At 37.2% G+C, this 26,902-nt stretch overlaps 1 protein-coding gene across 1 annotated transcript in view; it reads right to left on the bottom strand.

Annotated features, from left to right (window-relative positions):
• Positions 1–592: 592 nt before the first annotated feature.
• The window catches only part of CYBRD1 (cytochrome b reductase 1), a 38,197-nt gene continuing 11,887 nt past the window's right edge, over positions 593–26,902 (bottom strand). The window contains exons 2-4 of the mRNA XM_020990830.2: positions 19,870–20,078; positions 4,898–5,052; positions 593–4,576 (exon numbers count right to left, since the gene is read on the bottom strand). Coding sequence (XP_020846489.2) covers positions 4,282–4,576; positions 4,898–5,052; positions 19,870–20,078 — 659 coding nt within the window. The 3' untranslated portion in view covers positions 593–4,281. The remainder of the gene's footprint in view (positions 4,577–4,897; positions 5,053–19,869; positions 20,079–26,902) is intronic.

The following is a 26,902-nucleotide window of genomic DNA, read 5'->3' on the forward strand; positions in this document are numbered from 1 at the left end:
TAAGATGGAGGGAGAGTTAGCAATAGTAACTGTGAAAAAAAATTTGAAGCAAATTTCTCTGATAAAAACCTCATTTGTGAAACATAGAGAACTGAGTCAAATCTTTCACAACACGACTAATATGAAAATATGTTTAATATGATTGCACATGTATAGTCTATATCAGATTGCATGTCATCTTGGGAAGGGGTGGGGGGGAGGGAGTGGGGGGAAATTTAGAACTCAAAATTTTATAAAAGTGAATGTTGAAAACTAAAAACTAATTAATTAAAATTTTAAAAATATTGAAAGAATGAAAGGGAAAATGAAGACCTTGTGTACAGGTAATAATTTCCAACAGTGCTCTGCATACAATAGGTACTTAATAAATGTTGAAAGAATGAAGGAATGAATAAAGGTCTCCTATATAGGTAATATCATTCACAGTGAAGGACCATCCTCCTGGACACTAGTCAGTTCTATATAAAATTATAGAGAAAAACTCCGGCATTTTCAGTGAATGAATCATCCTTAAAAAAAAAAACTCTGGGACTAAAAGCTTTGAAATTGTGCCAAGACCCCGGCATATTGTACAAATTGAAAACAAGAGATGAAAGATTCAAAAATAGCTTTTATTGTTATATAAAAACAGGTCAGGAAAAATAGATGCATTTTTCTACAAGTAATAAGATATTCAGATTATTTGAAAGTCTCCCATGAACATATTGAGATAAAAAGAATTCTTTCAAGATGAAAACCTTTTGTTTCGTTTAAAACAACTGTCATCATTTTAAAGTACAATATACATGATAAGTAATGATTATTTATGCACTCTACTGTACTTTCTTGTGATTCCTAGTTAAACATAAGCATTATACTATGTGCTTCTATTTTAAAAGGTCACTCCAAGAAAAAAAATCACTACCAGTTTTTTTTCTTTCAGTCATAGATTAGTAATCACAGCGGTTGATCAGACAATGGAAAGCATATTCCCTTTCTGAGTCTTGAGAGTCAACACCATTCTACTTCCCTGCAATTTCAAGCTCAAGAGAGGAAAAGGCCTAAACCAAATGACATGTACATTTTCTTCCTTTGGACTCTAGATAACCAAAACCACTTGCCAGTGTGTCTTTAAAAGTGCAGTTGATTTCTTTGTCATTTAATTGCAGGTTTTTGAGGTCTTTCTCCTAAACATCCTGGCTTAAGGAAGCCATATAAATACAGAAAAGAAAGTGACATGGTGAGGATTCATTCTAATTTATGGGGCAGGAAGATATTATCATCTGATGACATTCATTCAAAAGTATATTCATTTAAATTTCTCAACAAAACCACCATTAGAAATTACCTTGGTGCTGGCTTAAATAAGTGTTAAAATAAAGCTTTCTCTCCTGGAATTAGATTATGGGGTGAGCCAGGGCAGACCATTTCTGCTGATGATATAAGCTATAATTATTTTGGGAATATTCAAGGTTTCCTTTTCCCGTATTCTTTTAAACTTATTATGAGATATTTGGTGGTGAGGTGAGATCCTTTAAGGGGAAATATCAGTTTCTGAAAGATAAAGGTGCAATTATCATTAGTACAAAAGCCAATTAAGAGAGGAATCTAAGACAAAAAAAAAAGATGACATATTTTACTATGGATTTTTTTTTATAGGGGCTATGTAAGAAGGAAAAGACACTCCTATAATGTCTCTTAAGATTACCCTTGAATTTGCTTACAAGAATGGTTGAATAAAGGGCTAGGATGAATGGTGGCCCAAATAATTAGTAATGGGGTAATAGTCTAATGGCAAATCAAGAATTAACTTTTCTCTGACACCCACTTTCTTTATCCTCTGTAAAATAAAAAAGATAATCCCAAATGCTAAATGCTCGGCATCCAAACTCCCCAAATCAACTGAAAGAGTTTTCATTCAACATATGCTCTTTAATGAACATTTTCATGAATCTTATTGATATGGTACTTCAGACCAGTGGTGTCAAATTCAAACAGAAATGAATCACTGTAGTCACATATTGACTTAGAAATCCATAAGTTTACATTACCTATTTTTATTTATCTTGTTAAACACTTCCCAATTACATTTTAATCTGATTCTGGAAGCACTCTTATCATGTGGTCCTTGGTAATCCATTTCTCTAATGCAGCTAGATTCAGTTCAGTGGGTTGCTCTAAATTTATTTACTGTTTTCATAGAAATTGACATGGTATGGAGTCACTATTCTGACAATGCTATAAATCCATGGGGAAGAGGGCTGATGAAGTAAAAGAAGAATTAGATAGCACATTTCATTGTCACCCTAAGAAATACTTGAGTGACTAGGCAAATTAGTAGGTTGGGAGCTTATAGAGGGATGTGATAAAATGTAGATGGTTTCTCATCTGTTTTAGCAATTCCTGGTTATCTACTAAAGAACCAATTTTCCTATTAAGCATCAGAAAAAAAAGACATTGTTGTGCATTTGTAATATCAGTGCTATTATAAAACTTGTGGGAGGTCAATAACGAAATCAACCAAACAAAAACTTTGAGTAGGTACAGAGAGCATTTTCACTACTCCAAGTTCCAATTTAAGGGACACAATAGAACCTCTAGAGACTAAGCAATTACCTCTAGACTTAGACCTTATTCACGTCTAAGGCCTCAGGATTAAAGTTGTAGAGATTCATCTAAGTTCTGGAGGGCATAGAGAGTAGAAAACCTAGCCATTAGCTCTGGTTTATCCTATAGGCTTCTCCCTGGCCTTCACACCCAACTCTGTCCAGATACTAAAATCCAGAAGAATAAAAACAGCCAGTGGTAGAACGTATATGGAACATAACCCAGAACATAATTATGTTACATGGAACTAGCTAGAATCAACTGGGGTCTGGCTTTGAAAGCCCATTTCAACTGTCAGGGGGGCAGAGAAAGACCAGTGGAATTACTTGTACATCCCACAACCCCTTAGTTATTTGGGAATCAGTCACAGGAGAGAAATACAGGAGGTAAATGCTCCCATTTTGCTTCTCCTTTAGGCTGATTGATTCTGGCATATCACTGAGGTTCAGTCAAGAGGGAGAGCTGAGGTGAGTACACCTAAATCCATAAAGTTCCCTACAACATGCAACGAAATCCCAAGTTACTCCAATTTGGAGAAAATATAGGGCATTTAGGATTACTGTGGAGACACCTTAAGCACTTAGGACTGTTCTAGGACAGGCTCAGATGTCTGGTTTAGAATGGACACTAACTAGCCTCGAGGTGGCACTGGGGCCAACCTGGAGCATTCTCTGAACTAGAAAAAGGCCAAAGGGCAATATAATTCCTGGGACCAACTGCAGATACAATCATTTTGTAAGGACTCCAAAATCTAGGTTCATATCTTTTTTAGGTCCAGCCTGAACCTGTCTATACTAGGAGGTTCTCGTATAAGCAAAAAGGGAAAAATAGAAAGGCACAATTTGCCCAGTTTGTCTTGCTAACTTCTCTTTAGGCACATGTAATATTTTTACTATGAAAGGAGAAGGTGAAGGGAACAAGCATTTATTAAGCATCTAGGGTGCCAGGCACTGTGCTAAGCATTTTACATATATCTCATTTGGTCCTTACAACAACCTTGGAGAGGTAGGTACTACTCTTAACCCCATTTTACAATTGAGGAAACAGGCAGACAGAAGTTAAGTGCCAGCTAGTAAAGATAGAGTCTGAGGCTAGGTTTGAACTTAGGGTCTTCCTCACTCCAGGCCCAGCACTCTATTCAACTAGGTTTCTATAAAGACATTGAGAGTGCTCAATAATGATCTAAGTTGGTGTTTCAGGCCTCTGATACAATCCCTTCAGTCTTGTCTAGCTCCCAAGCTCAGAAGGCCTGAGAAGAAGCTAAAGATGACAGACATGAGGTTATAGGGGATGCTACTAGTCCATCAAATTAACCCACAAACATTGACTGAGCACACGTTCTGTGCAAGGCACTTAGCTGAGCACTGGTGGATACAAAAAGGTGTGAGGTTGTCCCTACCACCAGAGAACTTATAGTCAGTCTGGGTGGGGCTTTGGTTCTTGGTAAGAAAAAAGCTACTACGTGATGTCTCCCAAATTGATTATGTTCTTTTTCAGTTCAGATCAGTTCTGGCCCTCAACCACACCGTGTAATTTTTTTTTAAACACTACTACTTACTTAATACATCTGGTTAAAATAAAGATATATAAAATTTAATTGTTTTTGTAGCTGAATAGGAAGATTCTTCATATCTAGCTACAGCTGAGCTGGAGATGTTTTGAAGTGAAATTATAAGACAACATGCAAATAGCCCTTTACATGGTTGATCTCTGTCCAGTCTCATCCAGTTTGAGATTCCTTTTTCTTGTTGCTGCTTCGCTGTCCACATCGGATTTGTCCACGTTGCCAAAGTCGCCTGTCACGGAATAATCATTACCCTCTGGAGTACTTCCATTTGGCTGAAGAAATTTAGCATTTGGTTCTTTGGGACGCTGCCACTGAGGCCTAGTGACTATCCAAAAAACAATAGCACCAAACACCAGAACAAGAATGCCAAGGGTATTGACAAAAATACCTTCTGGGGGTAAATCTCTATATGCAGGATCTTTCCTTTAAAAATAAAGGGAGAGAAAGAATGATTAAAAAGGAAACTATAAAACTATGAAATTGATTTTTAAATTTATTGACAAAAATAAATACCTGAAGAATTTACAGGACCAGGGTACTGAGTCCCTGTGAACTCTAAGGGCAAGGGTCAGAATTCTGTTTATAGTGTCCCTGGGCAAAATCATCATTTAACCTCTATAGGCCTTCCTTTTATCATCTTTAAAAAAAGGAAAAGCTCAGTGCTATATCATATGCTTTCAGAAAGCAAATATTTAATACAGAAAGAATGAAGTGGAGAAATGATGAAATACTGCATGTACTTACAAGGCAAAAATCAATTTCTCGGTCACTCCCATAAGTACTGTTGCAATCACCGTTCCAAAGATGAGCAGACCAGAATAAACATGGATTGGCATAAGAATTGCTCGGAGAGCCGGAGGAGCAAAAGGGAGCAGAAATATGAGAAAACCTAGGAGAAGCTAAACATGATAAACAAGTGCTGAGAGGTTAAACTTTAATTTTTATTACTTCTTTCTACAAAAGGCACATTTTATTATTTATTTATTATTTCTTACTATACTATTATCATTATTTACTATTTCTTGGAAACATTAGCTCAAAGTTAAGGGAAGATTTTTTTTTATCCCTAAAAAACAAATATTCTGGGGGCAGGTAGGTGGCTCAGTGGATAGAGCACAGGCCCTGGAGTCAGGAGGACCTGAGTTCAAATACCGCCTCAGATACATAACACTTACTAGCTGTGACTCTTGGCAAGTCACTTAACCCCAATTGCCCAACCAAAAAAACAAACAAAAATATTCCACAATGGCATATTCACCCTATCTAGCTTAGCCAAGAAAGGCTGCTTTAGTGGTGAGAAAAACAATGTCATCAGATGAGTAAGAGATGAGATCTGTGGGAAAATTTCCTCTGTTCCTTTGGTAATTAAGTAAACATTGTAAAATGATTATTTTTTAACCAGAGACAAAGAAATCTGTCCTTTCTAGATCATGCCCTGCTCCTTTTATTCCAGTGTAAGCTTATGTATCATATCTTCTCCTTATCATATATATATATATATATATATATATATATATATATATATATATATATCTCCATAATCATATCCCCACATAAGCCCATAAATGGCTCTTAAAACTCTAAAATCTTTCAATTCCACTGCAGATTGCTACAAACTAGACTCAAGATTGATGACTAATTCAGTAAATCTATAAACACCAGTTCTTATCCATTCATAGATGCTCAGGTACTGCATAGATCCATGAGAGTTCTTGAAAAGACAGCTCCATATCTATGGGCATCTATTTGTGGACCAGAAATTTTTGATCCTGTGTGTAGCTCAGGTTGCTTCAAGAAGGGCAGAGAGACCTATATATTTTCCCACCCCAAGCATCTTGGGGATTTCTTATTTCCTTTTTTTTTTCAATTGTCTGTGTTTTACCTTTGGAAGGGTTTCTGCCTGCTACATGTCTCGCACATTTTCATCATGAATACTTGCCCTGAATGAAAGAATACAGAAGCTGCTTCTAGCTGGATCTTTACTTTAGGTGTCACTGCTCCTATAAGTATTTAAGGGAACCCTATGGACTCTTGAATTATTGAATTTAAAGGAATATTTTCAGGTGCCTTCTAGGATGGAGTGGGTGAGCTCTGTAAGGATGGAAACCTGATGAGAAAAGCATTAACGTCCACTCCACAGCTTTCCTGATTGAGGTCAAAGGATTAATGGGAGATGAGAGGTAGGGGGGAAAAGAAGATGGAGGAGAAAAACACAAAAACCTAATGTGCACTTAGAATAAGCCTAGGAGGAAATTGCAATGAGGAGAAAATAATTAAAAATACTATCAATAGGCTGGTTTGCATATTTATTTAGCACTTAATAGTGCAAATGGAAGCCCTATGTATTTGAAATTAAAAATGGTTCACAGGATTTCCCCTCAGTGATTCACATTGCTCCTGGTTCTCCTTCAGTGAACTTACCTTCCACTTTCAGTGATTATTTTAGAGTTGAAGGGCAAGCTTTTTTATGTCTAGTTTTTGCTTTCTTTTTCAAAAGATAGGGATCAGATTACTAACTCCAAGCATTTAACACAAGCACGTTTCTGAAGAATCAAGTCATAACTCTCCATTGGTCAAGTCACAGAAAAGGCGAGTGAGATAAAAGATGGAAAAAAGAAAGGCCAAGTAAGTAAAAGATGTGGGGACCATGCAGTAAGGCAGACAAGAGAGTAGCAGAATGTTTCCCACAAGGTATGAGTAAAAGGGAATGCAGAATAAAAAGTAATAAAAAGAGCAGGGAAGATGGGCACAATATCTGCAAATGGGAACTTAATAGTTTGAGAGGTTTGCCATAAATGCCCCATCTCAATTTCCCAATATTTCAACTCCCAGTTCTCATATGAGCCCCATTCTTCCTTTCTTGCATTATGGTCTACCTTTGAAAATGTGAGAATATCTCTTTCATCCTTTGTGGTATTATTGTGGTTTTCCTCATTACCACCCCTACTTCCCTTTGTGATCAATTCTTTTGTTGTACTGGGGAAAGAGGAGAGGAGGAGAAGATACCACCCCTACTTCCCTTTGTGATCAATTCTTTTGTTGTACTGGGGAAAGAGGAGAGGAGGAGAAGAGGGTAATTAGATGGCCTGAGGGACACAAATCTATCTTCAATACCCCTAGGTAATTTCCTCACTTAAATTCTTCTGACCCTTCCTTATGTTAACTTCAAAGACGGGGAATCCTCATGGGAATGCCAAGACTTCTGATTCAAAATCTTCCAAAATTCCTAAAAGGATACAAATATGACTGGGCAGTTCTTGAAGAATTCAATAAAGTTTGTTAAGAATTACCTGAAAATATGACCAAACTCTCCCATAATCCAGAAGAATAGAAATCAGTGTGGTATAGTGGTAGCTTGTGGTACAGGCCTACAAGCCAGGAGAAACCTGGGCTTGAATCTGAACTCTAAAGCTTGGTAGCTTTCTGATTCTAGGCAAATCATTTACCATCCTGGCTTTTGCTTCCTCATCTCTAAGGTAAGGATAGTAACATTTCTACAATGACATCATAAGAATAGCCTAAGGGAAGTGTTTTGTAAAGGGCACTATATAAATGTAACTTTTAATATTACCACCATATGTTTATTAACTTGACAATATGGTAAAACATACGTACATACATACATATGCACACACCCCCCCAAACAATAAAATTCAATGTTGGTGGAGCTCAGGATAGGCACAATCTTTTTGGAATATAATTTGGTAAAATACAATAATATAAATCACACTTGACCTAGTAATCTCCCTACTGGCACCTCGTTTGAATGATGTTATTAAAACGAAAAAAATTGATCTGTAGCAGCTTTATTGTAAAAGTGAAAAACTGGAAATAACTTACATGTTCAAAGGTAGTGGAATAGCTGAATAAATGTACAGTTATTATTTAAAAGTAAATTAATGTGATGGAATTATTAATGGCAACCTTTCAGGGTAGCTTTACAAAGCCCTACAAAACCAAAATAAAGAATGCAAAGAAACATGTACCAGGTGTTGCAGAGGGAAGAAACCACAACCAATCAATCATTGAACATTTATTAAAGTGCCTTCTATTTATCAGGCACTATGCTAGGCACTGGAATGCACCCGTCCCTGACCTCAAGATTACATTCTTATCTAGAAAAATAATGTGCACATATATATGTATATAAGATATATTAAAAGTAAACAGAAAATGGGGGCAGGGTGCGGCACTAGCAGCTGGGAGGACAAGGAAAGACCTCATGTAAGAAGTAGCACTTGAGCTGAGCTTTGAATGACACACTAATTGTATAATTATATACATACATATATGTATATATATATATAAATATTGCAGTGGATAGAGAGCTGGCTTGGGATTCAGAATACATATTGATACATACTGGTTGTGTGACCCTGGGCAAGTCACAACTTCTCAGTGCTCTCAGGGGTAGAGAACCTGTGGCTAGTCAATATTAATAATCAATAAATACCTATTAAGTGTTAGCTTTCAATTCTCTAAGTCCATAAATTGCCAAGAGCCAATCCATGTTGGTAAAGGAAGTTCCTCATCAGGAACTCTTCTCAAAATCAATGAAATCACAGGTTTAGTCTCTATCCTCTTGTTTGATTTTCTTTTTTTTTTTTTTGAGTACAAAGAGTAGTATCCCAAAGTGTTAGTGCTGATAATTGTTCTTTTCTCTTTTTACATTTTTAAGGTTTATTCTTCTCCATATAACAAAGAACTAAGACAGAAAGAATTAAAGTTTTAAAGTAAAATTATAAATAGGATTGAGGATTGTTTCTTGCTATTTAGAGTATAAAGAATAAAAGCTTTGTTTCCCCTCTCCCCTTTCCCAGAATCAGGGGATTAAGAAGGAAAGCAAACATTTAGATATTCAATTCTTCTTCCAGGTACCCAAACAATTCTAAGCTCAGTGGACTCAGTGGAAATCTCCAGTTGTAATAACTTTTAGCATTTAGCTAAATCTACCAGCAGAAACTTCTTTTATGGTATTTGGAGCTCCTTGGGGGGTGGGTGGAGGGAGGTCCAATTTCTATCATAAAATTCTGTTGTACTTATACACATATAACTTGTCCAGAAAGTGAGACAAAGGGAAAGAAGAAAAATGCTTATGCATACATGGAAACGTTATGTTAACCATATATGTGTGTGTGTGTGTGTGTGTGTGTGTATAAAATACATATACTTCAACTTTTATATTTCTGCCATTTTCCTCTAAAACGTTTCCTTTTACAAACATACTATAATCAGTCCCTTTAAAAACTGCATAAAGATATTTTGTTCACTTTATGAAACAGATATATCCCTGAAAAAGTTTTCATTTTCCCTGAGGGAAAAAAAATCACACTATCCCCCACCTAAATTTAAAAGAAGGAATATTACTCTACAGTTGTTGTATTTCCTTTTTAAGGTTATGTGGAAATGTTGGCTCTTCTATGATATGAAGATATCCTATTCTTGTGGAGAAGATAGGAGAGATATGTAGTAGATGATAATACAATTAGATAGACTCAAAGAGCAGTTGCTAACAGCTCAATGTCAATATGGCAGAAGGTCAGCAGTGGAGCACTCAATGGATCTGGGCTTGGCCCTTCACTGTTGAAAGTTTTTATCAATAACTTGGATAGAAGTATAGAGGTATGTTCATCATATATGTAGCTGATACAAACCTGAGAGGGATAGCTAACACATTGGATGATAGAGTCAAGATCCAAAAAGATCTTGTCAGGCTGAAGCACTGAATAGAATAACAGAAAATCAATAAAGATAATGTTAAAGTCTTACACAAAAACAATTTTATTGATGTCTTCTTATCTACTCCTCCCTCTTCTTAGGATCAATAAATCTTGATTTTTTAAAAAAGAAATTCCTACCTTTATATTTTACTAATTCCCCTTTGTCTATTGAAATCATGATTTAATTCTCCCTTGTGAAAAAAGGAAAAATGAATTTAGAATTCTCTGAATATTAATCCTTTCAATATGTCATTTGAGAAATGACATAAGAGTAACAGGTAGGGGGCAGCTAGGTGGTGCAGTGGATAAAGCACCTGCCCTGGAGTCAGGAGGACCTAAGTTCAAATCCAGCCTCAGTCACATAACACTCACTAGCTGTGTGACTCTGGACAAGTCACTTAATCCCAACTGCCTCACCAAAAGAAAAAGAAAAAGAGTAACAAGTGGACCATACTCATAGTCCCATAGTTACGGGTTTATAAGGATCAAGTTTAATCTTAGGGGTATACCTCAAAAATCTCTTTTCAATTTGTGGCCACAGAATATCTTAAATGGGCTGTTTTCCACAACCCATAGAGAGCCCTAGGAATACACAATTACACACATACACACACACACACATATTGTGTTTGTGTTGTGTTTAACATATATGTTTAAATAATCCTAAGCTCCCATGAAAGCACTTAGGCTAACAATACATAAAATATAGAGGGTAGGCTTGATTTTACTCAAAACAAAATGAAAAACTCAAAGGGCTGACACTCAAGATAATAAATATGCAAGACAATTCCCCTCTCTTCTCTGGTGAGTCCCACCTCCTCCAGAGAGCTACATATTCCTTCAAAACACTCCTCTCATCTCCAACAAAAAAGAATGAAACACTTGATGCTGCTAGGGAAACAACATCTGCATGTTTTATTGAGTTATATAGACAAATTTAGTCTACATAAATCTCAGAACTAATGAAAGGCAAAGTTCAAGTTTGTTCTGACTGCAGCCCTGACTCTTGCTGCTCCTTGGCATGATATCCTGAAACTTCTCTTCTCTCAAAGAGGCTTGTTCTAGGAACTTAGAGCTGTCCAAGGTTTTCTGTGTTCAAGAGAACTGGTCCAAAAACTCAGCATTGGTAAGGAACTCTATCATTGGCTTCACCACCACTTCTAGCCACTACCATTTCTGTGGTTCCATGATCCTTCCTTTTTCTGGGGCCAGGTTGTTCTTTGGAGGAGCCTTGGGAACCAGTGAGCATGGATATGTCTAACTGGCTTCTTTCTGGCCATCTCAGCTCTTAGGTTTGCTTTTGCTCCCCATTTTAATGGCCAGTTCTAAATGTTTAACTCAGATACAGGATTACCTATGACAAGGGCACTCATTCCCACCCTATCAAGAAGACATTATCAAAGTCAGAAGAAGGTCTCAAATGCAATGCCAATAGGGACATTTTTTTTTCTTCTCTAGGGCATCATCTTCAATACTAGAACAAAGGCCTTATTCATGAACCTTCTAATTAATCTTGACCAAACTTCTCTCGGTCACCCTCTCTAGCTACATTTCATTGCAGAAACTCCTTTGCTGGTCCGTTATCTAGTTAGATTCTTTTTTAAAGTTTATTTTGAAAATCTGTCTTACTTTAATTGATGGGTTTTACGTAAAACCCCTAATTTTCTGTAAGAGCAGCTGGTAAGTTATTACTAGAAGTTGACATAATTTTAGACACCAAGACAAAAGTTATTCTTGGCAAATCTAAGGACATGTCTTTCTGGTCTTGCTGCTCTTTAAGTTGAGGTTAGCTAAGTGTATCTTAATTAAATCAACTTTTCATTTTTTTCTTCAGCAGGACAATTTCTAGGCATTTGTCTTGTTTCATATTTTCTAATCTTTTAATAACTTGCATTGCTTACCTCTATAACCCTTTCAAGTTTATTCTCTTAGCTCAGACTTAGAAATTCTCATCTTCTGGAAATGATCTGACTGATACCACTAGACTATTTCCATATCTATAGTAGGTTATGGTATATTTTTTTTTTTAAAGAAGATGAGATTGCATACAGAGGAAGAACTGACGGAGTCTGAATGCAGATCAAAGCATACTATTTTCACTTTGGGGGTTTTTTTGTAGTTTTTTCCTTTTGTTCTGTTTCTTCTTTCACAACGTGACTAACGTGGAAATATGTTTAACTTGATTGCACGTGTATAACCTGTATTAGATTGCATGCCATCTTGGGGAGGGGGAGCCAGGGGGGAGACAGGTGGGAGAGGAGGTAAAGGAGAGAGAAAAATTTGGAACTCAAAATCTTATAAAAAATGAATGTTGAAAACTATCTTTACATGTCATTGGAAAAAATAAAATACTATTAACATAAAAAATAAAGATGAGACTGAAAGCTATCAAATGTCATTTACAGATGATTTAGATGTTTTCAATCACGTAGACTATGACTTTACTGATGAAAGGGGGAAAAAATTTTCCTTAGATCATGGAGGAGCTTGACATTGAGATTTCCACATCTAGAATCTTAGAAGGAAAAAAAACCCACTAGAGAGTAATACCTTTTCTACATATGAGTAGATCCTTATTAGTTATATCTACTAAGAATTTAATCTAGTCCCATGTGATCAGGTTTCACTGTCACAAAATGACAGAAGATTTAGTATATTGTAAAAAAGTGTGTGTGTGTGTGTGTGTGTGTGTGTGTGTGTGTAAAATAAAAAAGAATAAAAACAAAAGCACCACCACCAGTATTCTAACAATTAAATCCCATAGGGAAGAGAGAGGACAGCACCTTCTACCTCCTCACCCATAGTTTAGCACTCATGAGAAATCCAGTCTTTAAGTTATGGGTCTAAATGGAGAAACAAAATGAAAACTCCATCTTATTACTAAATATAATAGCTTTATCTAAGCAGACCTGTCCTAATTTTGCATGTAGGACCCACAGGGACAGCTACTAAAAGTGCTGGGAAAAGATTACATGATCTTGAAAACTCTCTTTCATTCTCTCTATAGTCTTTATAAGGTATGTCCATTGAGTTTGAGGATGGACAAGGAATGTAGACCAACCTCAGGTATGTATATAAATGCATTACACACACAATTATTCTTTTAAACTGAAATACAAAGCCAGTTTTGGCTAGGACATGTTGTTTAGACTGTCATTTGGGAATTAGCAGCAGTCCTACTGAAAGCATCTAGTTTTTAACAAGAAGCATTTCCTCTACTCCATGTATAAGTGGGAACCCCAGGCACAGTCACTTATAAGTGAACTGATCCATTCTCAACAAGCCAGTGAACCCTCATTTCTGCTCTTAGTTTGAAGCCAAAGAAGAAAGATCAACTGTTGTATGTGAATACAAAAAGTTTCTGATGCGTGATATACTGTTACCCCAAACAAAAACCACTGTAGAGCTGGACACATTTATATAGTCAATTTAATTACAAAATTATGGAATTTAACTAGTTTGTCAAAGTGTGCCTGTGCATGGAAAGGGTTGGGGGCTGTGGTGTTGGTGACAGAAGGTTAAAAATAGGGTTTTTTTTCCTCTTTAGGAAAGGAAGAATTCTTTCAGTTGATTTCTTCCTTCTTCCAATAAAGTTGGATCACACGCTTGTATCACCTCTGGCAGTTCAATATTTCTAAAAATAGGTTTCAAGGAACAAAAGAATGTAGCTAGAAGCTAACCTCCTTTCCTGGCAAGTGCTTTGTATGCCTAGTTTCAGACTGAATAAACAGAAATGTGTGAGTGGTGTGTATTCCGAGCATGTGGATACACATCATCAGAGATGAAGGGGGAGTCAGAGCACAGAGAGAGGAGACACCCAGACATCTGTAAAATGTAAACATCAGGTTGAAAGGAATTCGTTCTTAGCAAAGATAAACAGAAGGGCACAGCTGTTAAGGAAGGCTTCCTATGTGGAATCAGAAAAAGTATGATTCAGAGGATATTTTGTTCATCTTAGCTATTCTAGTCAGAACTGCCAAAGCAGGATCATGTGAAAGCTGTCCTGAGGAGTTTCAGTTGCAGCTATGGCTTTCTACTAATGGCATACCTTCTGGAAGTCTTACAGCAAAAATTTAGAAGTAGACATGGAAATACTATACAACGTAGGAAAGGATGACCTGCCATCTCCCTTTGGTGACTGAGGATCAAAGGATTTATACAGTTTGAAGATAATTTAGAAATGACTAATCCACCCACCTTATCTTACAGATGAGGAAATGAAAGCCAAGAGAGAACTGACTTTGCCAAGGTCACTAATGTATTTGATCCCATCCCTTCTCGCCTCCTCCAGGACCAGCTTCCTTTTCTCAAGCATCCTTAATTGCCTCTTTGGGCAATTAAACTGGAACTTCAATTTCTTGAAAAAAGGTGTTTCCTCCACTTCCTCATAACCTTCTCACTCTTCAGTCCCTTCCAATTAGGCTTCATCTTTCTACTGATACTATCCTCTCAGACCTTACCAATCCTCTTAATTGCCAATTCAATGATTTTATTCCAGTCTTCATCCTCCTTGACTTCCCTATAGGTTTTAATCTATCGATCACTTTCTACTACTGGATACTCTCTTCTCTCTGAGCTTCAACTAATCAATTGCTAAGCATTTCTTAAGCTTCTGCTTTGTGCCTGGCACTATACTAGGTGCTGGGATTATAAATACAGTAGATGAAACAATCCCTTTTCGCAAAGAACTTACATTCTAATGGCTTCAAAGATATGGCATGGTCCTGGTTCACCTCTCACTTCTCTACTCCTTATATTCATCATTACCTTTTAATGTGGATATTCCTCTAGGGTTATTATTTATTGGAGGCAATTGGGGTTGTGACTTGCCCAAAGTCACATGGCTAGCAGGTCCTGATTCACCTCTCACTTCTCTACTCCTTATATTCATCATTACCTTTTAATGTGGATATTCCTCTAGGGTTATTATTTATTGGAGGCAATTGGGGTTGTGACTTGCCCAAAGTCACATGGCTAGCAAGTGTCTGAGGCCAAATTTGAACTCAGATTCTCCTGACTCCAGGGCCAGTGCTCTATCCATTGAGTCACCTAGCTGCCTATTTTTTCCCCTCTTCTCTTCTCCTTGGACACCCTTTCCCTTTGTAATTCATTTGCTCCCACAGCTTCAACTGCTACTTCTAAGCAGATGACTTACAAATCTACATATCCATGCCTGACCACTTTTTTGAAGTAAATGTTTAACTGCGTACATGACCTCTAAATCTGGCTATCCCATAAACATCTCAAAGTCCTCATGTCCAAAATCAAGCTGATTTGTTTTCCTCCAAGTATGTCCCTGTTTTTGACTCCACTATTTTTATCTGTGGCACATAGTCTCCTAAGTTTGAAACTGTGGGGCTGTATTTGACTCTTCTTTCTTCCTCACCTCTCCCAACACCCCTTGCACGTGTTCCCTTTTCTCTATTCCCACTGTCAACACCCTGGTAGAAGTTCTCACTAAGAGACTCCTAACAAATGTTCTCAATTCTACTATCTTCCATTTGTCCTTCATGCTTCTTTGGGAATAATCAGCCCCCCCCACCCCTCCCCCACAATCTGGCACTCTCAGCTTTAAATCATATTATTCTACAAGCGACTACTCTCTGCCTTCTGCACATACAATGTACTCTATTCCCTCTGACTGGAATGTTCTCTCTCTCTCTGTCTCTCCATTGAGTATAAACTTATTCTTTAAAGTCCAAATGAAATGCATTCTCCTCCCAATATCCACTTCTGTAGCCACCTTTCTCACTGGATCTCACATAGCACCTTGTAACTCTCTTATTCACTTAACATACCTTGTTGTTCATTATAGTTATCCATGTTGATGTCCTTTTAATCTCTTAGATTCCAAATTCCATGAGGGTAGCAATTGTGCTTTAATCTAAATTTTGCATCTCTTCTAGTACTGAACACAGTGTTCTGCATTCAGTATGCTTGTCCAGTATTGAATGAATAAAGTAGAGAGAGTTGGGATTTCAATCTAGGTCCTACAGCTCTGAATCTCATGCTCTTTCTGCTCCATCATCCAAGAGAGGTGGCTGCAGATAACCATGGAACTGAAATCATCACCCAAGGCTGTGGTTCTCCTCTAATGCTTTTTAGTATTTGTTCATCCACTGGAGATTCCAAGCTAATAAGCTTGGTCCAAAGGGACACCTGGATGTTCACCTATCCTATGGTACCAGAGGAGAAGTCCTGCTCCCTTCTGCTTCCACCCAGCTGGACAAGAGGAAACAGTCTTCCTTCCAAAAGGGAGCTCCAATGCTAAGAATGTTGAGTGATAAAAACAACAACAACAACAACAACAACAACAACAACAAACTGAAGAAAGAGATAGGAAAAGAAAAGGCCATAGAATGCTGAACTAATCCTCCACAATCCTATATTGTTGTGCCCTGACTCATCTTCTGAGATTTCCATTTTTTGGTTGTACTTGGAAGCTTTTCCCTGATGCCAGATATTCATTCTTCCCTCTGCCCTAGACTGGAAATTCCTTGAGGAAGAAATGGTTTTCATCATATAGCAAAAACAGCTCATCTGAATCCCCAAACAACTGGAATCTTTTTTTTCCAAATTATAGTTCTTAAAGAAAAGAGACAATTGACAGGAAAGCATAGTGACTAGTAAGGATGTCATTTTTTCTGGTTGGATTTTTTTTTTAATGCAGCATTATAAAGAACATCAGATTTGGAATCCAATGGCATAGGTTTAAGTACTAGCCCTGAGGCTTATTAGCTTTGTGACTTTCAGCAAATCACTTAACCCCTCTGTATTTCAGTTTCTTCATCTGTGAAAAGTGAATATAATACTTTATTACTTTCTTCACAGGGTTGTTAGCAGATAAGAGCTCACATTTTTATTGTGCTTTGTAAGAAACAAATGTGAACGTTTGTAAACAACAAAGCCTTATGTAGAAATGTGAAAGGTGGTGATGATGGATGATATACTGGTATCCCCCAGGCTCCTATATTTTCTATAGCTATAATACTGCATGATGAAAACTGATACTCAGAATTATGTCCCTTTGAACAAAGCAAGGCTTTTGCTTAATAACGGTTAATTATATTCAGTATCCTAGAATTACTAAGATAACAAAATATTGTTATATTTTATGAATTTTTTTCAATGACAAGGGATAAAACAAGCAGACTTTCTTTTTAATTTTTTGTTAACTAGAACTCTCAATTCCCCAGGCATTCCATTTAACTGAGCTTTTACTATAATTCTAAGTCGAGTTCTCTGAGCCCAGTAGGTACTTTAAAAAATGAAGGAAATATAGCCAGCAGGTAAAGCAAAAGGAAGATAGCATTCTGGATTTTGCTGTTGAGTCTTCCCAATTCTGCCAAAGGACTGTGTCATCTAGGAAGCTATGTGGTCCTGTGGTAGAACCCTGGACTTGGAGTCAGAAGGACCTGAACTTAAATCCTGACTCTGACGTTTGCTAGCTGTGCAGTGCTAGGCCAGTCATCTGACTTTTCTCAGCCTCACACTTCTCATCTGTAGAATGGGTATAATCATAGTACCTCGTTCTCAGGGTTGTTGTGAGGATCAAATGATATATATAACTCTTTGCAAACATACATAAAACTCTTTGCAAACCTCAAAGCACAATATAAACACTAGCTATTGTGGTATATTCATCCTTTTTAGCCACACATATGAAACTCAGGATTTGGCAATGATAGGGCAGGGTGGGAACTTTACATTGCCCGAATGACTCACTCCTATGTTATAATAGTAAGGGATTTCATTCATTCACTCTCTCACTTTACCTGCAGGTGTTCTGTCTGAAGGAATTAAATTTTTATCAGAAGATATCTTGGGGTTTACCAGCTAGATTTCTTCCTAAAGGACCACACCTTAAACCCAAATCACTCTGCCCAAATCCTACTTAATCATTGTTTGGGCCCCGATGACTCAGAGTGAATTAAATTGCAATTCTTTCTGTTTTAGACAGAAACTCACAGGGTCTTCCCCTCCCAGATTGATTTTTTTTTAACTAGGTAAAAGAGGATATTTTCTGCAGCATTTCTTTCCTGACCTTAATCACTGAATGGGCCTTTCCTCAATCAAACTGAGACCTGGGAAAGATCTTAACTTAAAAATCTGGAGCTATCTCCAGTCATCCTGACCTATATCTTGCCATTGGACACAGATGGTTCTGGAGGAGAGACTGAGGCTGGTGACTGCACAGCCCTCCCTCACTTAAATCCAATTCGCTTGCAAGTCATGGCATCACCTTCCTGATGCCATGGTCCTCTTCTAGAATGAAGGAACAAACAATATTTAATAAATACCTACTATTCCTAAATTCATGATACTGGGGAAGGTATGAAGAATATCACTTACAACAGCCATATCAAACATATAGTCTGCCATCCACAATACTCAGGCTATAATGTGCTTCAATGCAGTCTGAACCAGATTAAAAGGTAATGGGAAATATTTAACAAAATAAAAATATAATACAACATAGATAACGTTAATATGTGGTTTTCTAAGTCAATATATGGCCAATAGGGACCCTTATGTATAGTTTAGTTGCCCCCATTTCTAATTGAGTTTGACACGGCCATCTTACCTTGTCCAGCCTCCTGGACACCACTTTAGTTCAAGCTCTTATCACCTCTCACCTGGATTTTTTCAGTAATTTTCTTGCCACAAGTTCCCTCATTTCTAATCCATCCTCCACAAAGCTTCCAAAGCTCAGGTCAGGAATGACCATGCTACTCTCCTCAACAAGAAGGATTAGTGGCCCCCTAATTCCCCTAAGATAATGTACAAATACCTCTGCTTGGCATTGAACACCCTTCAGAATCTGGATGGAGCTTACCCTGCCAGGCTCAGTATGCGTTGTTCCCTTTTACTCACCCTATATTCACAGCGGCATCTTTGCTGTCCCCTGTAGAGGACATTTAATCTCTTGTCTTCCTGCCTTTGGACAGACTATCCTTCATGCACAAATGTTTTCTCTCCTTTCTTCCATGTCTTGGAATCTCTGAATACTTCAAGGCTCAGTTCAAAATGCCACCTTATACGTGAGGGCCTTTCCTGATCTTCTAGTTTTTAGGGCCTTCCCCAACTATATCAATTTGTGTATATTTTGCATTTACTTATGGTTTCCAAACTGTGCCACAGCATGCTGGGATGCAACAAACTCATTACTTAATAAATGAAACTGTGAGGTATTCTTTTTTGGCCTAGGGCCTTGAAAAAAATAATTACTGAGTCACTAAGGGCTGTATGAGCCAAGAAAGTTCAGGAACCTCTGTTGTACATGTTACTTCTCCTTGCTTCTAGAAGTCAGAGGCAGTTTGAGGTTTATGTTTTTGTATCCCCACTACCTAGCACAGTGGATAGCACATAGTAGGTGCTTAATACATGTTTACAAAATGAATGAATGAGAAAAAAGCATGATCCTAGACCCAAATTGGGATAAAAAGACATATACTAAAATCTCCAAGAATATTAGTCTAGTACCATTTAATCTTTGTGACATCAGTAGACAGCTAGGAAGGCTGCTAGAATTTTCATGGATCTCATGACAACCTTATGGGAAGATATAGGGAAAAGTGACCAAGGAGAAGCAAGCATGAATGGGATGGGTTGTGAACCTCATCACTGGTAGGAACAACCTCTGCTCCATTTGAGTCTTATCATTTTACCAAAACTAGATTTAATGAGAAGGCTGCACGCACCATGAGAGCACACGCATGCATGTACATGCATATTTATGTGTGCGCATGCACGCGCTCACACACATAGACACAGGTAAATTCTAAATCTCATATTTTAGTTCATAGTCACTAAGTCCTGCACCTTCCTAGGTTGTTTAGGGGGAAATGCATAATGAAAATAAACATAATAAAAACAAATAGAAAAGAATGATGACTCTCAAGAAATTCTGAAAAGTATACTAACAGATCTGGTATTATCTGAACTATCCATTTTGCCTTTTTGGGTATTGTTTATCAACACTTTAAACATTCTGACCTGTGCAGCATAAACTATGACAGCAACCAGTCCAATCCAGCTGTGCAGACTGTACATGTTGGGAATGTTCTTGGCATTGTGGAAGTCAAAAACAGCTACCACACCAACAATTGCAAGTATCAGAGCAACAGCATTTAACCCGGCATGGATGGATTTCATCAGGAGCTTGCTGCATTTCCAGGTCCAGGGCAATCTGTAGACAATAATTGCTGAGGAAAGAAAAAAAGGAGAGGGGAACAACATTTTCAAAATAATTGAAAGTTAATGATTTATCTATAGTAATCTTAAGTAGTCATACATAATTCAAGAGGTGCTATTCCAAAATTATCTCTGAAAAGTGAGGTTTCTCAGAAGAGAATTTTGAGGCAGCTTGGTTTTAGTAGATAGAGTGGACCTCCAAGCCAGGAGGACCAGAACTGAAGTCCTGTCTTTGATTTATATTAGGTACAGACCCTGGGCAAGCCACTTAAGCCTTTAATGTTCTAGGCAGCTCTCTAAGATTACAAAGTTTGCAGAGAAGGTGCTATCCTGGATCGATAAAGAGAGCTTCCGTATCCAGGAGTTCCTGGAAATTACAAGTCTGGTGCCCATCCCTAGTTGCCCGCTTAACAGATCTCTAGGCTACTGAAAATGAATGGAAGAAATGGTAGTAATTCTCTGTGATGGGATGGTGCATGAATTTAAGCATAAATACAAAATATTTTATTCCAAATAACACAAGCAAAAAACTTTCCAGTTTTACATGTGTAGAAAATGTGAGCACTATATACTCACGTAAGTATTTGGGTCCTAAAATAATGCATACATTATAGGTGACTTTCTAGCAATGAAAGCTCACCTTGTCTACTTACTCCCTTTTTTACACAAAGAGAAAGATGCCAACAACTGTTGAATTTCTTTATCATTTTCCTTTTCTTCTTAGCCTTCAGCAACTATGTAAATACTATAATACCTGACATGTCATAGGCACTTTGAAAATGCTTGCCTGCTTGATTAAGTGATGTGTGGTCAAGTTAGAGGATTTAGGTATTTGCACAAAGCAACTGGGTCCCTAGAGAAGGGAAAAGAGCCTGTGTGTATTTAAATAAAATGGCTCATGCTTTCATCACTTCTCAAACTTTTTGGTATCAGGATCATTTTATGCTTTTAAAAATTGAGAACCCCAAAGAGTTGTTTATGTGGGTTATATCTATTGGTATTTACTATAGCAGAAATTAAAACTGATAATTTAAAATTATGTATCTATTTATTTAAAATAATAATAAACCATTATATTAACATAAATAACCTATTTCATGAAAAATAACTACATTTTCCAAAACAAAAAAGATATATTGAGAAGATTGGCATTGTTTTACATATTTTTGCAAATTCCTTTAACGTGTAAATTAATAGAAGACAGCTGTATTGTCCTATTGGACTCTGCAATTTGTTGAAATATGTTGTTTTTATTGAAGTATTTGAAGAAAATCTGGCCTCAGATGTTTTTGGAAAAGGGAGGCATATTTTAATAGGCAAATAATGTCTTATTATTATGGAAGTAGTTTTTACTTTACTAACCTCCTGAAAGTCTCAGGAATTCCCCAAAACCCATAGATCATACTTTGAGAACTGCTAGCTCTTACAAAATTATGAAATACATTGTTAGTTAAAACCCTGTGAATTCATCAATACATCAGTTTTTCTGAAAGCTGTCAGGGGCTTCTAAGGTTTCAAGCACTACCTGCTGCTCTAAACCATCTCCAAATAGTCCTTGAATTCTGTTATGGTTAGAGCTCTCTGTTTGGCAGCTAAAAAAGGAAGTTTCTCCACCCAAATTTCCTACCAATGAAATCACAGACCCAGGCAAAAACAAAAAATAAAAAAAGAGGTGGGGGTGGGTAAGGATATCCTTTCTGACATTTTTATTTAGAGTCAGAATTTAAACTAACATGATCAGAGGTTTTATCTGGAGGGACTAACCATGTAGAACTGGGTTCATCCCACCAGATACTAGATGCATATTTGTGGGCAAATCACTTAAGCTTTCTGTGCCACTTCAGAAACTCTTTAAAATTCTAAGTCATAGTTGCTGATCAGGAGTTTCCACATCAAGAATTTTCCCACTATGATGAAATCATAGGTCTGGGCTAAAAACAAAACAAAACAAAAAACCTCAAACCCCAAACTTAAGAAGACAATAACAATCTTCTCCTTTTTCTCCATTTAAAAAAAAAGTGTCTAAATAGAGGATGCCGGTTCATAACTTTTCATTCCAAGATAGCTACTGTGAAACAGAATATTCCTTTTCTCTGATTGGAAGTAAAGGGGACAAATGAGTAGTATAGTACCTTGGAATCACAGAGTTGTAAGGGATTGTAAAGGTCGTCTAATCCATGATTCCATAATCTGCTCCTGCTCTGATAAATGTTTAACAAATTGAACTATTTAATTTTCCAGAATGGCTGTCTCCAATGAGTATTCCATGCTAGGTAGTATCGATGTGGAACTTTGTAGAGCCTGACATCTTTCTTCCACTCTTTCCCATTCCAGGCCACACACAGCCCATAGAACTTGGTGCAAGATTTTTTTCAAATCTCAGAAATTTGGGAATGTGGAATAATATCTATGGAAATTTCAAGTGACCAGAATTTGCTAGACTTTTTTGGAGACAGGGAATGGAACAGCAAATGCTGGAGAAGAAAAAAGAAGAGGCACCACGTGTTTCTGAAACAATTACCAAGATAACCTTAAGAGGTAACCTGAACAATGCCTGAGCCTGGAAGCCTACCTTCCTACCAAGACTTGCAAGTTTCCTATCATTGGATAAATTGGTTCAAGTTATCATGATCATGGCTTTCTTTCAGGCGAGCTATTTCACTACTTACAGTTCATCATTTCAACTGAAACTGCTTTCTTCAAGATGAAGGTTAGCAGTGACCCCCTAATTGCAAAAGTCAATGGCTTTTTCTCAGCTCTTATCCTTTATTGGCCTCCCTGCTATGTTTGACACTGTTGAATATATTCCCCACCATCCCCACTCTTCCCAATATTCTCTCCTCCCTTGACTTCTGTTACACTACTGTGTTGTCCTATTTTCATCAAACATTTCTGTCTGCTCTTTCTCTATCCTTTAGTCGACTCCTCTTCCTTCACCTGCTCCCTTAATGTAACATTCATTAAGGTTCAGTCCTCAGCCCCCTTTATTTCTCTGTCTCTGTCTTTCTCTCACATATACACACACCCCTAATTCTTATGTCTCCAATCTCTAACTTTTTTTTAATTTCTGCTAATTACACCAATAGTCATGCATGCTAGAAACTTTAGTTCTTTTCGATTCTTATTCTTTCTCTCTATACCACATATATTTCAGTTTCTACTGATGTCATCATAATTTAAGTCCTTGTTAACTCTGACATGACCTACTATAAAAACCTGCCTGCTATAGTATTCTGCATACAACTGGTATCTATAAACATTGACTGTTCTTTCTCAGATAACATGGGAAAACCTTAGATAAGTCTTTAATTCGATGTGTAGCATTGTCCTCTCCAAGTTAAATATCTTTACAAACCATTTAATGAATTATCTTAATGATGAATTATTAAAATGATTAAGCCTACTTTTATGTATCTTTGCATTATGAAGAAATAGATCCCTGGGAGGTGCATAGCATTTTCTCCACTCAAACCAAAGTTCAGTCATCAAATTGATAAAATATCAATTACAGCCAACTCCTAAACAGTGGTCTCCCTAGCAATTGCATGTATTGTATTTCACTCTTCCACCAGCACAATATCGGTATTCTCTAGGAGCACAGGTGAACTATGGAAAATGGAGGTCTCTTCCAACAAGCCAGCCTTAAGGGAAATAGGAACTTAGTAACAGAGGTCCTTTAGAATCTGTGTTTCAGTCATAGTCAAAACATTATTGTAGCCTTAGCCTCAGTATTGCCTCCTCTGCATCTCTCTTGGTTTGGCACTTTTTCTCCTTGTGGACCCTTTCCTTCTCAACACACCTTCCCCCCCCCCACCATTTAGTACCCGATTAGTTCCTGCCTGTCTTTCCACCCTATTTCCTCTAAACTGATTTTCAAAGATTCAGCTAGAAATTCTGGTTAATTGACCCCTGATAATTATTAATTGGAATTAAAGAGTTAATGTTTTATGCCTTGCAGGAAATATCTTCCATTTTAAAAGGGACTTTGAACTTAAGGAGTAACTATGATTTAACCCAAAGGAATACATAATTATAATTATGGGAATGTCAGGCATTTTAGCAGGAAAATGGAGATATTTGGGGGCAGACCATTCTCTAACATTTCAAAAAGGACTGAGTTAAAGCTTAGAAAAACATAACTTCTTAATGTCAGAGATCACCTTCAACTTCATGGTACTGGTAAAAATCTTCCATAAATGGTTCATCCTGTCAAAGCAAAAGTTCTTTTTTCCCCTCTATCTTCTTTTCCAAGTACTCCTTAGCCTTCTCTACCCAAAACTCCACAAGGTCACCTCATTCTTGCTGGCCATGATTAGACTTAGGTGTGTTCTAGCTCTCTTGTTTATTAATCTTTTCATTTCAATTTTTAGTATGGCTGTAATAAGATGCAGGTTTCACACCTGGATTCTTCTCTTAGTTTAAATGAAGTAGAATCATAGGATCAATCAATCAATCAACAAATATCTAAGCACCAACTGGGAACCAGGTACTGTGCACTGGAACTACAAAGACAAAAATAAAACAATCCTCACCCTCCAGGAGTTTATATCCTAATTGATCATAGATTTTTAGTTGCAAGGAGACTCAGAAGTCATCTAGTCCAATTCCTTAATCTTACAGATTAAGAAATTGAGGCCCAAGAAAGTGAAATGACTTGCCCTAGGTTCTCTCTTTCCACACACACACATACACACACACACACACACACACACACACACACACACACACACACAGACACACACAGAGCAACATATTGGCCTGTTATTCACACCCAAGTACCACCAGTTCTTTGTTCTATTTCAAGTAGAGCAAAATTTCTGGCAGTCCTGAATAAAAGGAATGGCTGGATCAGAGCTCAGGAATGTGATTTCCTTTAATGAAGAATCACTATAAAATTGGCAAGCATTAACGGTCTTTTCTTATATTGCTGGAAAAAATATTCATGGCATCCATCTCTTCTTCCTTCTTTCTACCTGTTCTAGAATATAGCTGTTCAGTATCACATTCTGAGCCCAAACAACTTACTCTGTAACAGGTCAAACAGGGGAACAAGCTGCAATCTCAAATATAAGTGGTTAAGACAGGTTATAGTGTCTGAGATAGCAGAAAGTATCCCTCTGCTGTTCCCTTGATTACACTAACCTGGACATTGATTTTACACTGTGTTCCATGGTCTGTACGGGATGATTATGTCTTTGTGTTAGCTAACAATAGACACATTTTCTCTGTTTTGGTACAAATGTATTTGAGAGGTTTGATAAACATAAAGATTAAAATCAAGAATCATCTACAACAGGTCTTTTCATAAGATCATTATTTGTTCTTTCAGGTAAATCCCAAGCCTCCTCAGCCACATTGTTAAAAGGATATGTCAATGCAAAGCAACATTTTTTTTAAAGGGAGGAGGAGTACAATATTAAATTTTGATGAAGGAACTCACTTTCAGAGCACTTTCGTGTTTATATTTTCTTGCAACAATCCTATGGAGAAAGTTCTACAAATTTTAATTTTACTTATTTTATAGATAAGGAAACTGAGTCTCTGAGGGAGTAAGTCACTAAGCCAGCATCATCCAACTACTTAAGTGCTCAAAGTGGGAATGGGAATGGAACACAGGTCTCTTGACTCTAGGCCCAGTGCGTATATGCCTGGCTTCCCTTTGAATAGTAGTTTAAAACTTAGCTAAAGGACTTATAGTATCTTGTGTGAACATTCTTCCTCATCTCAGTTTCTAATGACTGTTACTTGGATCAGCCAACAAGGCAAACCCTGATATTTGATCTCAGGGCCCCTTTAATGCGACTTTCCTCCTGGGCCCCTGAAAGCTAAGGTCTTCTATACCTGCAGGTCCCTTTTTTCTCCAGGTCAGAACCAGATAGGCAAAGGTGTGCTTTGTTCTAAATGATAAACCCAGAAAGTAAACATTCAGAAAGCTTCTTGAAAAATTGATTATGAATGAGAAATTATATTAAGGCCCTATTCAAAAAGTTCTTTCCCCTCTTGGGTGTGCGGCATGTTAAAACTTGAGAAATTTCACAAAGAGAACTCTGTTTGCAAAAAGGGATGTTTTCCATTCTCAACATCACATGCCTGAGTACCTAGACAGCACATTACAACTTTTCACAGTCCTTTAGAAGGCATAATAACAATGCATTTATCCAGCACCATTAGAAAATAAGCTACTTGATGTAAGTTAATTTTCCAGACAGTTAAATATCAATGCCTTTAAGTACCAATACTTCAAAAAATTTTAATCATTTTAAGAGAAGTCTTTATAAAAATAGTTTGGACACTAATCTGCATCCTTACGCATAGTGATTTGAAACATTAGCATATTTAAGCTTTTCTTGATAATTTAAGATCATAATTATGAACATCAATTACCATACCCAGCTACCCAGCTATAATACAGTGGTGCTCTCAGGGGCTCTTAAGGTGGGTGGGACTGTTTTCTCTACACTAGTTGACCCCAAAATGCTAATGTTTTTTTTGTTCCTATGTTTCCATGTTCAGTCTCCTCTGTTGTCACTCTCTTCCCCCACATTGGGGAGCCACTACATTGTATAAAGAGGGGTCAACTGGCCCAGGTCAGAAAAATGGGACAGGTTAAAGTTTCTATGCCAATTAAGCACTTCAGTATTAATGAGACCCAATCTAAAATGGTGGTGGTAATGATGATGATGGTGATGAAGATGATGATGATGATGATGATAACAATAAAAGTAGATACACTGTAACTGAGAACCTATCCCTTGGGTACATGAGCTTTCATATATGGATTTCATGATATTTATTTGAGCTGAGGAGAGGCCTTCTTTGCTTCCTTCTGGGTTCT

Source organism: Phascolarctos cinereus, unplaced genomic scaffold (genome assembly GCF_003287225.1).
Source record: "Phascolarctos cinereus isolate Bilbo 61053 unplaced genomic scaffold, phaCin_HiC Scaffold_726;HRSCAF=1367, whole genome shotgun sequence".
NCBI classification, from domain to species: domain Eukaryota; kingdom Metazoa; phylum Chordata; class Mammalia; order Diprotodontia; family Phascolarctidae; genus Phascolarctos; species Phascolarctos cinereus.